The sequence below is a fragment of the Liolophura sinensis genome, chromosome 5, assembly GCF_032854445.1.
Source record: "Liolophura sinensis isolate JHLJ2023 chromosome 5, CUHK_Ljap_v2, whole genome shotgun sequence".
In the NCBI taxonomy this organism is placed as follows: domain Eukaryota; kingdom Metazoa; phylum Mollusca; class Polyplacophora; order Chitonida; family Chitonidae; genus Liolophura; species Liolophura sinensis.
In genome coordinates this window covers 4,227,082-4,243,976 of record NC_088299.1, presented here as the reverse complement: position 1 = coordinate 4,243,976, position 16,895 = coordinate 4,227,082, and the positions used below count along the sequence as shown (strand labels likewise).

The 16,895-nt window shown below is 38.9% G+C and overlaps 2 protein-coding genes across 3 annotated transcripts in view; one reads left to right on the top strand and one right to left on the bottom strand.

Annotated features, from left to right (window-relative positions):
• Positions 1-998, bottom strand: part of LOC135465603 (deacetylase Atu3266-like) — a 29,271-nt gene extending 28,273 nt beyond the window's left edge. Inside the window, exon 1 of one of the 2 annotated variants that reach the window (XM_064742877.1) lies at positions 840-998. In XM_064742877.1, the coding sequence (XP_064598947.1) occupies positions 840-912 (73 nt within the window). In that variant the 5' untranslated portion in view covers positions 913-998. Of the gene's footprint in view, positions 1-123; positions 686-839 lie in introns of those variants that run through there. The other variant, XM_064742876.1, reaches the window with a different exon arrangement.
• Positions 999-1,337: 339 nt separating this feature from the next.
• The window catches only part of LOC135465978 (msx2-interacting protein-like), a 53,485-nt gene continuing 37,927 nt past the window's right edge, over positions 1,338-16,895 (top strand). Inside the window, 2 exon segments of the mRNA XM_064743360.1 lie at positions 1,338-1,490; positions 13,884-14,171. Coding sequence (XP_064599430.1) covers positions 1,408-1,490; positions 13,884-14,171 — 371 coding nt within the window. The 5' untranslated portion in view covers positions 1,338-1,407.

Sequence of the window (16,895 nt, the reverse complement as noted above, 5' to 3'; positions counted from 1 at the left end):
ATGTCCCAGTTCTGCATATTTATTGCACCCAAGCATATGATTTATAAACAAGATGCCCGGTGATTTGTATGGGTGTGTGGATCTGAAGGGAGTTGGGACAGTAAAGTGAATTCCATAAATTACCAGAACTGCCTGCGTCGACAACAGTTGTAACTCCTCTACTAAGGCAGGCCTCGTCTATGTTAATACCCAGCGGTGTACTGTACTGGTAGCCGTGGATGTGACAGTCTATCAGGCCAGCGGTTACCAGGCAACCAGTCGCATCAAATTCAGTTTTTGCGGATAAATCGAGTTTCTGTCCTGTCTGTACAACACGGGAGCCCCGCACGGCCACGTCCCCGATAAAATCGAGGCCTGCTGCGGGATCTAGAATTCGTCCATTACGGACTATCAAGTCAGCCTTCCCTCCTTCCACGTCAGCCATTTTCTCAGCAGATTTTTTTTTTGGGATAGGCTACACTGGCAAAAGATATCAAACTGACACCGCTGAAAAGCAAGTCCACTGAACCTTACGATATGTCCTATATGAAAGCAGTGTCGAATACTTGGAGATGAAATTGAAACTACATGTACGTGAGATTATATATATAATAGCCCTACTTTGCGGAGAGGCCAAGTTAACATGTAACACGGTCATCGTCGAGTCCACGCCACACAGCCACCGCCATGACTAGCATTAAGATACAAGGGGTTCTCTTAGGGCTTTCTGTGGCAGTTACATGGGCCTCCAATCACTTAAGCCCAGTGAACATTATTATCGAGCATTTACAGTTCGAAACAACTATATTTATCCAGTACCTACAAAACTGTTTCCTGTTAATTCACGATAAAATATACACCTTTAACTGTGTTGTGGAGTATTTTTTCACAGTGGAACTGGAAGCATTTTGCGTAAGACAAACTCCACACCATTGTCAAGGCCCACACTGATACTCGGCTATGCTGTCGGTTGACCACCTATCGTACAGGCCTGTGAATATAGCCGAATGACGAGGTTGAGGAGAAATAGCCTATATTATATATACACGCAGACACGAAAGGTGTACAAGAAACACTTTGTCCAGATGGTGCCTGAGGAAAGGCCCCCGCAGTTAACGTTCAAGTTATTATGCAAGATATATTTGTGAGGCCCAGGTGTTCCCTTGATTATGCCCCTCTCCCCCCCCCCCCCACCCCTCGCGTACCCAACCCTCGAGAGCCTCAGACAAGAGAGTGCCAGTCCAAAATATAGGTCGCCAGGTCAGAGGTCGCACTGTTCAAAGCAAGCTTTGGTGACGTCACCATATTGCTCGGTAGAGCTGCCTATGCTGAAGGCTAGGCCGATCTGTATGTTAACGCTTATCCGGCCATAGCGAAAGAAATGGTACGAATTTGCAACAAATTCGGCGTGATGTAGCAGCGAAGGAAATGGTACGGGAAACTAGGTATTTGTGGGTGGGAAATTTACCCGAAAAAGCTACCGAGGATGAAATTAGCGAACATTTTAAACGGTGAGTATACGAGATGGGTGTTGTGAACACACATGTACTACTTCAAGTTATATAGCGCCCCAGCCTTTTGCCCCGACGTGAAAACAACGTGGCTGATTTTCTGTCTTTACGTTTCTCTATTCCTAGCCAAAGTTACCTTGTTGTCTACCTTGTTTTCAGCTGCATTGTGCGTTAAGTGCAAAACTTGAGTTTATTTCATACAGCGGAGAAGTAACGTAGCTTTGTCATATATGCTAGCATGTGCTCTACTTCGGTCTGTTTTGACGGTGTATTCCGAGGGTGTTTCCCTTGCGCTTTCCTGCCGGAATGAAGCGGGGCGACAGGCGGCGCCCCGTCCACGAATGCACCGTCAACTTTCAGGGCTTCTCCGCGTAGTCGTCACAAAGGCTCTCCCGCCATTAGGTTAAGATCTGAATCATGTCTCTTAGATTTACAGGTTAGCACAAAAATTTTACATTGATTCGGTTTTTGTTTACATACTGCTTCCCACATGCCCTCATGGTTTGTGCTAAATACCTTAATTTATGTCAGATGCACATTTATGTACAACGTAGGCTCTACATTACAGCAATGGCGAAATTGCGTTTAAATGTGTTGGTCAAACCTCCATTTTATTTACTTATGTTAAAAATGACAGACTTCTGTAGTTATGTTGATAGATTTTCAGTTAGTTGGTCCATGGAATTTGTTCTGGTGAAATTATGTTCAGTTGTTCTTTAATGGAAGTGCAGTTAAAATTCATCTGAATACATAGTGTAGAGTGTATGCTGTAGTTTCATTGTTACATGCATAACCATACAGCATAGTGAATGCGTATTTGGCTTTGTTTTAAAAAGGCTATTTATTTGTGACTTGTTTTTCGTTGATTAGGACTTGCATGGGCTATACACTTCAAAGGGTCTTTCTATTAGAGATCATATACATTTACATGCAGATAATATAGATAGATAGATACAGTAGGTACAGTATTGTCTTCACACATCAAGTCTGTACTTGCTAGTGTGCATGCATTGTGGTTTGTCATTTGATGAAATGAGTGACTACACGGCATAGTGGGCTGTTTTTGATAAAGGATTTGACCTAGGATAAGGTTCTCATTTATTGTCCGCCTAAATATGCAGTATATACACTTATCCATCTACAGTAAACCTGACACTCGGTCAAAGCTTCTAGCTTTATCTGTGTTGTGTTCTCTAGCTTATTGCTGGCCTGTACATGTATATGGGTTTATGCATGTATGTGTGTACAGCACAGTGTACAGGCCCTAACCCCACACTTATCATACCTGTATGTTGTATCATCACAGTTTGCCATGAGATAAGTAATTGTACTACCTGCACATTACTGATTCTACTGATTCTGTTCTTAATATATTACATGCATGACTCTACTGTACAGTCATACAGATTTTCCAAATGTTGTTTTTGCTTGAAGATTTCAACATAATGGAACAACTGTCAATTTAGAATCACATGAAGTGAGCATATTTTGGATAGCTGTTGACATAGTTTTGTTTGCATTGCAGCTGTTGTAATAGCTGTGTATAGAGGGAGTGGATGGTGCTTGGAGAACAAAGGGGAGTGGGGGGGGTGTGGGGTATGGGGAGGTGGGGGGTGAATACTTCCATGAACATAACTATATACAGTGTTTGTATTACATGTTTTCACTGGAGGAAATACCATGCCAAGGCCTAAAACAAGTAACTGTTGCCTATAGTTAACATTGCTACCAGGTGATTAGCAGCAAGTGCTTGTCAGATTTATACTGCACTGTTAGGGGGTACCAGGCTTAGCTGCAAGTAGATTTCCTGCTTTAAAAAAGTCTTAGCTGCCTTTTAATCTGACGGTTTTATACCTATTGTGTAAAATTATTATTTTAGAGGTTGGCTTACCATAAGTATAACAGTGGGATAAGGTTTAAAATGGGGATGAGGTTTGGGTATAGATCTCACTGTTGTGGGGTGTGGTCCTCCATGAGGGAGGGGGATGGGATTATCTTGACACTGTTTAATAAGAGCAGTACCTGTTGATTTCTCTCCCTAATCCAGTTCGAGTGATTATGGGAAGCTCAATAGCTTTAATCCCTCAAGTTGTATTATAAACTAATCCAAACCTTGTGATGTCTGCTCAACAATGTATTATGTATAGGTGTTTGCAGTTGGTATATATTTGCATGGCACAGACATGTTTTACCGGTTGAAATCCTTTGTGAAATGTACATACATGGAATTGTCACGAACTGTGATATCCAGTATTGCATAATTTATACATAAGGCTCAGTCTACATAGTTAGTTAACAAGTTCATGTGTAGACCTGTTGACCAGATATTTGTGCTGCTTATTTCTTAGGGTTACTGTAATTAAACAAAGTCAGATTTATACACATTACACATACATGTATATGTACAGTATCGTAATATGCTAATATTGTTGATTTATAATTTGAAATTGAAAAACTGATAAGAATTTGATTTGGAAGCTGGCATTTATTTTTTTTTATTTTTCAATCACATTATGCTTATATATACATAAGTTTGCAAAAGTGTAATTCTGAGCTATTTGTTCATAGATGCTTTCATTTTAACTTGTCTCATCAGGCTTCACTGATATACAAGTACCTGTATCTTCTTTGTTGACACTTGGTGTCTCATATCTCATCAGGCTTCACTGAGATACACATACCTGTATCTTGTGTTGACTGTATGTCTTCTGTCTCATCTGGCTTCAGTTAGATACATTTATATTTTGTGCAGATGCATTGGTATGGTATGGTGTGCTGTACAGGTTTCACACACAAATGTAGATTGTCAATGTTATTATTTCATCATACAGTATCATGTGCTTCTCTTTATCCATCAGTGCCCTAATTCCTTAACATTGAAGAATTACAGGGCATGTGCATTAACATACGTATATATCCTGTTGGGGGCCCTCTGTGGCCTAGGTGGTTAGCGTGCCAGTGCAGCAGAATGACCCAGGAGAGTATCAGCAATGTGGTCGCTGTCAGTTTAAGTCCAGCTCGTGCTGATTTCCTCTCTGGCCATACATGTGAAGGTCTGTCAGCAACCTGCGGATGGTCGTGGGTTTCCCTGGAGCTCTGCCCGGTTTCCTCCCACTATTAAGTGCTGGCTGTCATTGTATAAGTGAAATATTCTTGAGTATGGCATCAAACACCAAATCAATACCTATCCCTTTGGTGTTGTCACGGTACAAGACTATGATTATGTACGCATCCTCTGAACCTATCTGAACATTGACTGATTTTCTTGACAAGTTTTTGACAATATTATATGCACTCCTAATTAACACCTTGTGTTAGTGGAGAAATCAGGCTTGGTTCCTACATGAGGTTCCTATCATCTGTTCCAGGCTGTTGTCTTTGTTTTCAAGCAGGTGTATGATTAGCACCTCTGAACCCATTGTTCCAAGACTTCAATTTGCTACGTGTCTTACTAACAGACCTAGATTTTGTTTCACATGTAGATGCTCTGATTTCTCACCATATGCCATGTATTTTCAGTACACATGTAGATGCTCTGATTTCTCACCATATGCCATGAGTTTTCAGTACACATATAGATGCTCTGATTTCTCACCATATGCCATGTATTTTCAGTACACATGTAGATGCTCTGATTTCTCACCATATGCCATGAGTTTTCAGTACACATGTAGATGCTCTGATTTCTCACCATATGCCATGTATTTTCAGTACACATGTAGATGCTCTGATTTCTCACATTTCGAGTATTTTCAATGCATACAGTATGGATTCTCTCATTTCTCACCATGTACAGGTTTTTCAGCACACATATAATATGCATATGGGGTTTCTCTGATTTCTGTCCGTATTGTGTGCATTTTTTTAGCACAGTATTATTGTGTATGTACATGAAGATTTGCTTTAGTTTAATGCTTGTGGCTTGGCAAAACATGTACTTGAAACAACTAAAAAGGCAGACGTCATGGCCAGCCTGATAGACTCCGATCTGAAGCAGCCAACTTTAATTTTAAGTCTTGTGCTCAGGCTGTGGGTGGGGGAGTCTGCTGTTGACTGGGTGAAGGAGTAGTCCTGGCAAGCTAGCCTAGCTGCCAGATCTGTCTGATCAATATAGGGGGTACACACATTATTTGCCTAATCCACTGGCCTCTATTGCCTGCCTGCCTGCCTTGGCAATAGGTTCTACATCTAAAGCTTGGGGCTGCTTGAGCTGTTAGCTTGGACGGCCAAACCTGCCAGTGTATAACCAATACCTCAGCTCACCAACATCCATTACAATATTATTTTCCAGACTGTGAACATCCAGGCATTTACTGTTTTACTCGCGCGAACACAATTCACTCATGCAGCCAGTGGTGATGAACTTGGCTTGACTTACATGTATACTGTAGATTGAAAGGAAAATTTGACTTCTTGAAATAATTCAAGAACAAAATTTAACTGAGAAAGACATAGGAGCATTTAGGGCATTAACATATAATGAGAAAAATGGAGTGATAAAAATGAAGTGGTACAAAAGTAAAGGCGAATGTAGAAGGTAGCCTGATATGAACACATGATTTTGTTTATAGTCGCAGTCAAAACAGTGCAGTCAAGAAGCTCAATTTAAGGAAACCTGATATTACTGTCAAAACCAGTTTTCAAAAATTTTGAATTGATTAAATGTTGAAAATACATGAAACCATATAAGTAAGTTTTTCAAGAAGGGTATGTCTCAGAGATTGCAACTCTCTTTTTTGGGGGTGAAGTCATCATGGGAGTATTCAGGAAAAAATAGGAGGTGAAAGAGAAATGTAAATTAGACACCTTCATGTCAAAAGTCTAGAATGAAATTGATGTGCGTTTGTTTAGGGTCTGATTTATTGGCCTATCCCTAATTGTGACAGTCTGCATGGACGGGCACCTGTTTGTGACATGATCATGTATATAGCTTATGAATCAGTGACATGCAGGTGCCTGTTTATCGCAATTTTGTATTAGCACCATGCTTATGGCACATATGACACCCTGTAATTCTAATTGTAGGCAGTGCTGTCCGAAGTCAAGTTTCTAATCATGCTGTTTGATCCAAGGTACATGCAAAGGTGATGTTGAAGTGCGTATCAGTGGCGAGCAAAATGCCAGAGGTACATGTAAGGGATGTCACCATGTTTTCTACGGGGACAAATAAATACACAGATATTCTTCCATATGTGTATCTATCCAGAGTTATGGTTTCACCTGACAAATTTTCAACCCACAGATGGTCATATACAATAGATTTTATTAATGTTTTTTTACTGATGTATCGTAGTAGAAATGACTTGATGATGCCAGTTTAGTAATTGTTGTGAATGAGCAGTATCAGTGATTTAATATTGGATTTATGTGTAGTTTTTATTATACTTTAATTCTTCAACGTTTTCGCATTATTGTAAGGTGTTTATTCAAGCATATTCTGAAGGCAGAATTCTATGTTGACTGAAAATAATTATACTTTTGTGAAGCGCTGAAACTGGTCAATCCAACAGATGTTTTGTCTCCAAAAGTCAAATTAAAACTGTACAGAAATTGCACAGAAAGTTGCTCTTTCATATGTGAAAAGATTGAGGAATTAGGGATTTTGGTAATATATTACATATGCAGTTAGCATAGGATAAATCATGGGTATATCTTGCTGATGGAACATCAATTTATATTGTAGGTTGTGATACATAGACTCCACTTATATTGTAGGTTGTGATACATAAACTCCTCTTATATTGTCGGTTGTGATACATAAACTCCTCTTATATTGTCGGTTGTGATACATAAACTCCTCTTATATTGTCGGTTGTGATACATAAACTCCTCTTATATTGTCGGTTGTGATACATAAACTCCTCTTATATTGTAGGTTGTGATACATACTCCACTTGTATTGTAGGTTGTGATACATAAACTCCACTTATCTTGTAGGTTGTGATACGTACACTCCACTGATATTGTAGGTTGTGATACATACATTCCACTGATGTTGTAGGTGGTGATACATACATTCCACTGATATTGTAGGTTGTGATACATACTCCACTTGTATTGTAGGTTGTGATACATAAACTCCACTTATCTTGTAGGTTGTGATACACACACTCCACTGATATTGTAGGTTGTGATACATACATTCCACTGATATTGTAGGTTCTGATACATACATTCCACTGATATTGTAGGTTGTGATACATACTCCACTTGTATTGTAGGTTGTGATTCATAAACTCCACTTATCTTGTAGGTTGTGATACACACACTCCACTGATATTGTAGGTTGTGATACATAAACTCCACTTTTATTGTAGGTTGTGATACGCACACTCCACTGATATTGTAGGTTGTGATATGCACACTCCACTGATATTGTAGGTTGTGATACATACACTCCACTGATATTGTAGGTTGTGATACACACACTCCACTGATATTGTAGGTTGTGATACATCAGCTGTTACATTAGTAATCCTTGATATAATATTGCTACTGTGTTTTACGAATACAGTTTTCTCAAGCTTGAAGAATGGTTGCATACACGTTTGAAAAATTCAGCCAGAATTGTTAATTATGTCATCTGTGCGTTCTGCTTGTACGTTGTGCCTTCAGACTTTAAATATTAATGTAACTTGAAATATGCCTGTAAAATACAGGTACAGTATGTATGTCATTCAAGCTTGCTGGTAACACTCATCGAATCATTCTGAAACACAAGTTTGCAATATGAATTTTGCAACATGAATGGTTTGGCCTGTAGAAATACAGAATGTAGTATTATTAGAGTGATGTTTTAAATCGTGCAATAAACACATGGGAATGCGCCTGTATTTTGCACTCTATAATGTTGCCATTTAATACAGTGATTCCTGCATCTATTTCTGTTTATAGCAACATTATGTAGGCAATTACACTCTATTTTCAGGGTTGGTTACAATGTAGTGCTATTTTCATCACAAAAATAACGCTGCATAGATCTCCATGATATATGCCTACATGTATACTAATGCATGCGTTTTAATGAGCCTGTGTGATAAACTATGGACTGATCTACCTGAAAGGTAGGCCGTGGTAAAATGTCGTCTCTCTGTCTACAGAGTTTATGGTGTAGAGCTAATGGCTTCAGAGTCCTTATTAAAGCAGTTCCATTTGCAAGGCCGGGAGCTGACTCTAGTTTGATCAGTGACATATTAAAAGGCTGACTTTGGCCAATAACTTGGCTGTCTGAGTCGGCTGTATTGATTTTCTGTATGAGCTCCACTCATGTGATACTGAGTCATAACAGCCTTGCAGACCAGTCCATGAGAAGCTAAGGCTAAAGGGGGGATAGGGTTGTACTGAGGATTTGCGCTTGAACAATCAGATGACAGAATATATATATATATATATATATACATATATATATATATGTATATATATTTCTGATTTAAAGTGACAGTGTTATAATTTTCACAATCTGTTCACCATATCCCTTTACCAGCCACCGCCTTTTGACAATGGAGCCAGATTTAAATGAACATATTGTTCAGTAATGCAATCTGCAAGGTAGTCTTAAATTTCTCATGCTTTTGCGCAGGTAACTTTACAGGTGGGCTTAATATTCTCTGCCTGACAGACTGAATTTTTGATTTGAATCATGACTATCAAGCTAAGCATATCACAGGAGAGGAGGATGGGTGGGGGTGTAAGTTTCAACCTCATGTCCACTTGAAGTGCTGTATGCCTTAGTTCAATATGTTTATATAGTGAACATGATCTTAACATGTTATTCATTGGGAGACTCCTGTAGATCTGCATGTCATTTAATGAACTATTTGTCAGTGTGTTATTTTGAATGAATCATTTGCCAAATGTAGTTTTGCATTGGAGCTAGGAAGTTGTGATATCATATATATATATATATATGTAAGAGGTGATTTTTTTCTTTTTCCAATTGATGGTCAAACTGTCTTGTATAACAGATTTTAAATTTAATTTAGTACTTGTTTATCACAGGTATCAGTTGGCTGATTTCAGACATTTTTTTTTAAATTTGAAAAACGAAATTCAACCGATTCATGAGATCAGATGATTGCTATTGTAATTTGGAAGGTAGGATAAGGTATTTTCAGACCTCTCTTTGATTTTTTTGGAGAAAATCCAGACTTTTTTGGGGACAATCAGTTCCCATACCTGATATTATTCATTTTTAAGGGGAACATGTGGTGTTGTTGTTAATGGGTGGGTACATTTGTTTAATTATATGGTTTCTTATGGTGAAAAAAAAAAGGTACAAACCACTGGCAGTTGTTTTACATGTATGTACTTACATAATGTATGTGCAAAAGATCTGCTTTTACATGAATTTGTGTTTTAAGCATTACCAAATTTCTGATGGTTGTTCATTAATTGTATTAAACGTTCTATACCATAACTTAAACTGCAAATAGGCTTAGTGCAGTGCCACAGGCGTAAATACGCTTAAATCAGACAGTTCAGTCAAAATCAGAAGCAAATCTCCATAGCGAACCATGTGCTTGACTTTCTCCACCAGGCGTTAGTTTTCAGCAAAAGCTCCTATGCCACCACCCACAGCCGTGGAGAAAGCCTACCGTGATATTTGTCTTTGTGACATTCTTGAGTGTTTACCATGAAGAAGATGTAGCAAAGGATTACAGATGGCCTTTTTGGTTACTATACTGCAAGTTCTACTTCTGCATTGCACAAAATCACCCTGTTATCGCTCCCAGATTTCTGATTTCAATTCCCCACGAATCGTCAGTCTGCATTGGTAAAGCATCATCGAGGGTCCAGTTATTGACATATACATGTACCTATGATTTTGTGAAGAGAGAAAAGCCAACGCCACCCCCACCTTCACCCCATAACCCCCCCCTCCCCATGTCCCCTCCCCCATTAGATCAACTTCAAAATTTCCAGGTGTATTACTGGTGACCCAAAATAGTGAAGTGTTGAGTATTAAAAAAAAATGTTATGCAGTACCGCATACTTGGAAAGTCAGAAGTAACATCTAGGGATTCCCTCTCTTTCAAAGTCAGGAGTACCATACTCTCTCTGACAAAAAGTTCTCTGTAGCACTGTTATTGTATTATTATTCACACAAGATGTCTGTACTCGCTTTATTGCTAATTTCAGCAACATTAATTAGGATGTGTTCTTAGCTTCCTGTGGTACAACTCTCATTGCTATGTAAGCCATTCTTGCCCCCATATTATATATTAATCACCCCTCCCCTCCCCAATGCATTCCTCCTGAACTCTACCCATCCCCTCTATGACAGATGGACTGCTCTGTGGTTTGGCTAACTGCCAAAGATAAGGGCCTCCCAGACTTGTTGTTTACTGGGATAGAGGTCACCTCTGTCAGTGTTATATATGTTAGGCCTGGCCTGGCTGAGCAAGCTGGTAGAGGCGGCCTTAAGCCAACTTCTCTTTGACTCCCCATACAAACTGTGCTGGAGCGCCCAGAACACAAGCGCTGCAGTGTCCCTTCCCTAGATCAATAAGCCTTTTTCATTCCTCGGTCCAGAGTCTATTCTGACAGCAGTATGTTGAGCCCTCCATCCCCCCTCCCTAATGTAAAGCCCTTGTGAAAAATAGAAAGCTATTGAAAGCAGAGTTTGAAAGGCTGGGCCAGTGATTACAAAGCTGTCAGCCATAAAACCATTCCTCCAACTAGCTACTCAACCTGCTATGCTCATGTTATTGGAAAGTACAGGCCTCTTAATGACTTCCTTTGGGGGGAGTTTGTCAGTTGAAATGCCATCATGTCCCGTAGAACTCTCTATTCATAACTGTGGTCCTTTATCACTCGCATCTCCACCTAGCTGATGATTTTTTCATGTAGTGGAGTCCTGTCACTTTAGCCATCGCTGTGAGAGCTTATTTTGCCCAGTTTTATCTTAAGCTCGCTCTGGAGTCTGTTTTTGTTTTATGCTCGGTGATACTATATGTGCGTGCATTTGATTAAAATTGATTACCATCTGAACGCGAATATCTGAGTGCTGTCTTGTACTGCAAGGACTGTGTTCACAATGTCGATCTGGGCGATTGCTATGATGATGATGAAGAAGAGTACCTTGGGACAATAGAAGGACTGAATGTAGTTGACCTTAAATAATTGACTGGCAAAAGTTTTTATTGTTCTCTAAAGGAATGGGTCAAAGTCACCTGATAAAAGGGAAAGTCCAGAAGCTGTGACCCTGACATGTTTATTTCCCTTCACAAGATAGAGTCATTGTGCCAAATTTGTTTTTACCCTGCGCAAATTTTAAGCAAAGTCATGGCTGTGATTGCTGGGTGCACTGCACTGGCTGTTGACTATTAAAAGTCTGCCATGTGTGTTCCCCTAGACAGGTTCAGGCTAGCGGTCTTGTGAGAACATAGGAGCTTATCTGTTATTTAGGAGGGGTGCTAAAAATACACCCTGTAGAACGCCTGGGCTGAGGTGAGGTGAAAACCAGTTCTCTGGCCTAGGCTTGCTAAATCAGCCCCTGCTGGGTGATTATGGAGAAAAATGTCACACATGACACAAACACTTCACAGGGATAGAGGCTGACAGCACTTGGCACTCAGCCAAAATTCTTTTGTGTAAATCTCTTGACTGTGCTGTCAGAGACACACAATAGCAGTAAGCCAGCTTGTGTTTGTGTGTGCACCCCCACTAGCCTATTCCCCTCTTCACCACCCAACTCCAAACTGTACTCTGCTCTTCTTTGTGGTTTTTGACCAGACAGCGGCTTGTTTTAAACAGCACCTTTCTAACAAAGACTAGTGTGTCATTGCAAACTTTGTCTGCAACTGTTCAACAGTTTACCATGTAATGAGCTCTCACTTGTTACAGTGTTTATTTTATTCTTTTTCAAACTATCATATCTCAAACCCTTTTGAAGCAAAGTCCTAGTTCTTTAAGTGCATTTGTACATGTAGTTTAGTTATGTTTTTTTTAACCAGTCTAAATATAGTTTGGTATGCTTTGTGGTGTGATATGCAATTTGTAATTTTTTGTTTACAAGGTAAACATACCCTCAAAATGAGCTTTTGTGTGAAGAATGCTTTCAAAGCAGCTGTGCTGTTTTTCCACTAATGATACAAGCTGTTGAAACCAAAGTAAATTTTAAAGTTCAAGTTTTAGGCATACATGTCTTTCTTAATTTTCGATCCAATGTAGGAAGGTTGGCCGGTGCTGGAATGTGCTAGGTGTCTTCTTCCATGTGTAAAACCAGACCAAAGAAATAGTCTTGAGTATACCATAAATCGCCAGTGAAATAAATTAAATGATAAATACATTTTAGAGATCTGGTTGTTCAGAATAAAGGCTTAGATTTAGAGATTGTGTAGACATGATCTGATGAAAGCTTTCACACAAAGGCATTGTTTAGGATCCAAGAACATCAGACAAGTTACAGCACTGGTAATAAAATTCATTGACAAAACTTCTGTTTAATTTTGTTTTATCTGAAAAATTTTTAATTTAGCTACTTAATTAGATTTTTCAGTCTGTTAGTTGCACAACAATGTCGTCAAACTGAGTGTTTTCTAATCAGCATGAGAAAATGTCAAAAGGCAAGCTCACAACTATACCAGACACTTTTGTATTGAAAGATTGAGATATTTAGTTTTTATCATATCAGGTATATGCATACATGTATATACAGAGCAGAAAATGAAATATAGGAAAGCTGGTGCTAAACAGACTGTGTGCATCATTATATACATGTATGATCAACATTAAAATGTTTTGGGAAGGTAATGGTGTGACTTGTCCACATCTCAGTCTAGGCTGACAACAGCCTGTCAAATATTGGAACCTTGTACTGACCAGGGCTTGCTAGGGAAGGGTGAATTGAAAAGTTGGAATGTGTGATAGGAGTGGAAATTGGAATTTTTTACCCTACATTATTGCAGAGTTGTTAAGGTGTGTGTCAGAGACAACCATTATCATCATGATGGACCTGTGATTTATTTTTGTCTCTGATTGTGCAATCTCATGCATCATTGTGTTTTTATGGTGAAGGATATTTATTCATTGTGTAAATAAGTGTCTAAACAGACTTGAAAAACAGTCGTGAATGGACTTGGTGTTTTGACTGATATGTGTTAAAATTTTTGGACTTCTAAGTTGATATATGTAAATATGACTTATGACATTCGTTATGCTTGAAGTTTATCCACATCACATCCATGTGGTGTGACTACACTTTTATCAAAAGGTACATGTAACTCACTAAACGTGTCAGGATGTCACCTAACTAAGTTGGATTTAATGGTTATGGTTAAATAGTATACAAGAGAACTGTTATAATTCTCAATTGCCTGTAGTGTTACACATATTGACTGCATATTGTTTGGAATCATATCAAATAATGAGGTTGCTTTGTTTTGTTCGTAGATATGGAAAGATACAAAGTGTCAGAATCCACCCACGAAAAGAAGCAAGCGATGGCGGGGCCTGTTGCACTGTGGCATTTATGGACATCAAATCTGCTTCCAAGGCCCATAACTCGGAAAATCGCATAGAAAACAGTTTATTACGCACAGACTATAGTGAACCCACTGCCACAGGAAGTGTCGTCACCAGAACGCATGAACCAGAACCTCTACCCCATAGCACAGGGTCGTTACGCCAACCGTTTCCATTACCGCGTGGCACACCAGGGTTTCAGGGTCGTGCTAAAGGGTAAGTCTCTCCCGCCCACTGTTTCCAAGCTCGATTTCATTTTCATTACGGTTCACTTCTAAGTGTTGTGTGTTAAAAAGTTTTGGTTAGCGACATTGCATAAGTTATGTTGAATTGTTTGAGCTCCTCATTAGCCAAACAGACATAAAATTACAAATTTTAACAGAGAAAATATATTTTCCTAGACACCACAGCAAATTTCCTCTGCTATGAAAAGAGATATTGTTTTCCTCAGGCGTTTAATTGTAGTTTCGGGAAGGGTTACCATCAGATGCATCATCATGTATACATGATTGCTTGTCATGTTGGTGCATCATCTGTATACTATTTCAGTTATGTTTGTGTGCAAATACTTAAAGTGCGAGTAACAGATTGTTGGTATCTGTCTAATACATGTGCAATGAGATCATTCGTTTTGTAAAACACAAGTGTAGGAAACAATCCTGGTGACCGGTTTTCTCCTGCAGGTCCAGCTGTGGTAGCATTTTCATCATAAATAATCAGCTTCCCGGTGCAGCATCAGAAACTGATGGTGTCTGAGAAGTTGTCCTGTACATTGCACACCTAATTTGTTAAACACTGTCAGTGTTACAGATTTTATTAGATATTGATGTAAATAATATTTGCAAATATTTATGAAACAGTCCTCTTGAGATATAGAAGTTGCTTGTAGAAGAAGTTGTAATATTATATATTCATTCTTACATGTGTACATATGAAAATATAGCAGTAAGTTATCAAGATTTGAAGTGGGTTATTCAAGAACCAACACATCATTTGGTGATTGATATGAGATACACTATTAAGTATCTGTTGTCAACTGGTGTTTGATGTTATATTACAGCATCAAATACATTTTGGTGTCAATTATGTGGTAAACCTTCATGTAAGGTGTACCAGAAGTGGGATAGTACATTTGTCACGTGGTGTCAGAAGTGGGAAATCATGATCATAAATAAATGTTTGGTGTCAAAAAAAGGGTGTGACTGGTGCCAATTACCAGCTTGTGCCAAAATTGGAATATTTGAATTACCAAATACGTTGTGGTGTCAGAAGTGGGTGTGGCTACCATGGAGATTTGGTGTCGAAAGAAGGATGCTACCAACACCAAACATCAACTTGTGCCGAAAGCAGAATATTATAATGGCCGAATATCATGTGACAACAGAGGTTGGATGTTACCACCATAAAGTAACATCTGGCATCGAAGGAGGGATGCTACGACTGCCAAATATCAACTTGTGCCAAAAGTGGAATATTATAACTACCTATGTCGTCAGGCGACAGAGGTGAGATGTTACTACCTCAAAGAGGAACGCTACTGCTACTAACTAGCAGCTTGTGCCAGCCGTCGAATGTTACAACTACCTAATGGCATCAGGAGTGAGATATTTGTACCATATAGTTCCATTTTGTGGTCAAAGGGAAGTGCTGCCGATACCAAACATCAACTTGTGCCAAAAGTGGGATATTACAACTACCAAATATGATTTGGCATCAGAAGTGGGATGCTACCAATACCAAATATAAATATCAGCTTGTGGAATATTTTAACTCCTGAATTTCATTTGGTGTCAGATGTGGGATGTTACCATGAAGTAGTAAATGTTGATACCAGAAACTGGATGATACTACCGCCAGATGTCAGCTTTTACCAAATAAATGGGATAGTGCCACTGCCAGTTGTCATCTGATGTTGAAAGTGGGATATTTATTACCATGAAAACCAGATTTTTGAGATAACACAACTACCAAATATCAGCAGGTATTAGAATTGACATGTTTACAGCCGCAATTTGCCTACTGCAAATATATCGCATTGTGTAAGAAGAGGAATTTTACATGTACCAGATATTACCAAATGTGAGAATGGAGACTTTACCATCAAGAAGTATTACATGATGTCAGTAATGAGATCTTTTCATATCAACTACTGGCAGATATGAGACATAGAATGTAGCTAATTTCAGTTGATCTACCAAGTACCAAACACAGTCGTGTCAGATGTGGGATCTTACAAGTACATATATTAGCTGGTGTCAGAAGTGGGATCTACCAAGTGCAATATATTCTGTATCACATGTGGAAAATACTAAGTTCCAAATGGAATCTTGTGAATACCAAATATCAGCTGGTGTCTAAAGTGGGATCTTGCAAGTACCAAAGGATCAGCTGGTGTCTAAAGTGGGATCTTGCAAGTACCAAAGGATCAGCTGGTGTCAGAAGCCGGATCTTGCAAGTACCAAAGGATCAGCTGGTGTCAGAAGTGGGATCCTGCTTGTGTGGTATGCCGGCTGGTATCAGATGTGAGATCTTACATGTACCAAATGCCCGCAGGTTGTCAGAAATAGGATCTACTTGTACTACGAAGTACTGACCTGCGTCAGTATATTTATGGTTCCAACTATCAGCAGACTTCAGATGTCATAAATATACATGTATGTTGCAATTAACAAATATAAACCTGGCCTAAAAATAGTGTAGTATAAATAAAAATGATCTGATGCAAATTTTAAAATGTATGTTTTGATGGAATGTTAAGAAGTAAAAGTAATAAGTGGTTGGTGGACAATATTACAAATACCCAAATACTTGTATCAGTTGTTGGTATAGTGGATATAGTAATCATGTGTCAGGACATGATGAATGTAATTGATAGTATTTTTTTTTTGTGAAAGCTGAATGTTAAGGCCACCAAAAAATCAAATGTATGGCACAAGATGT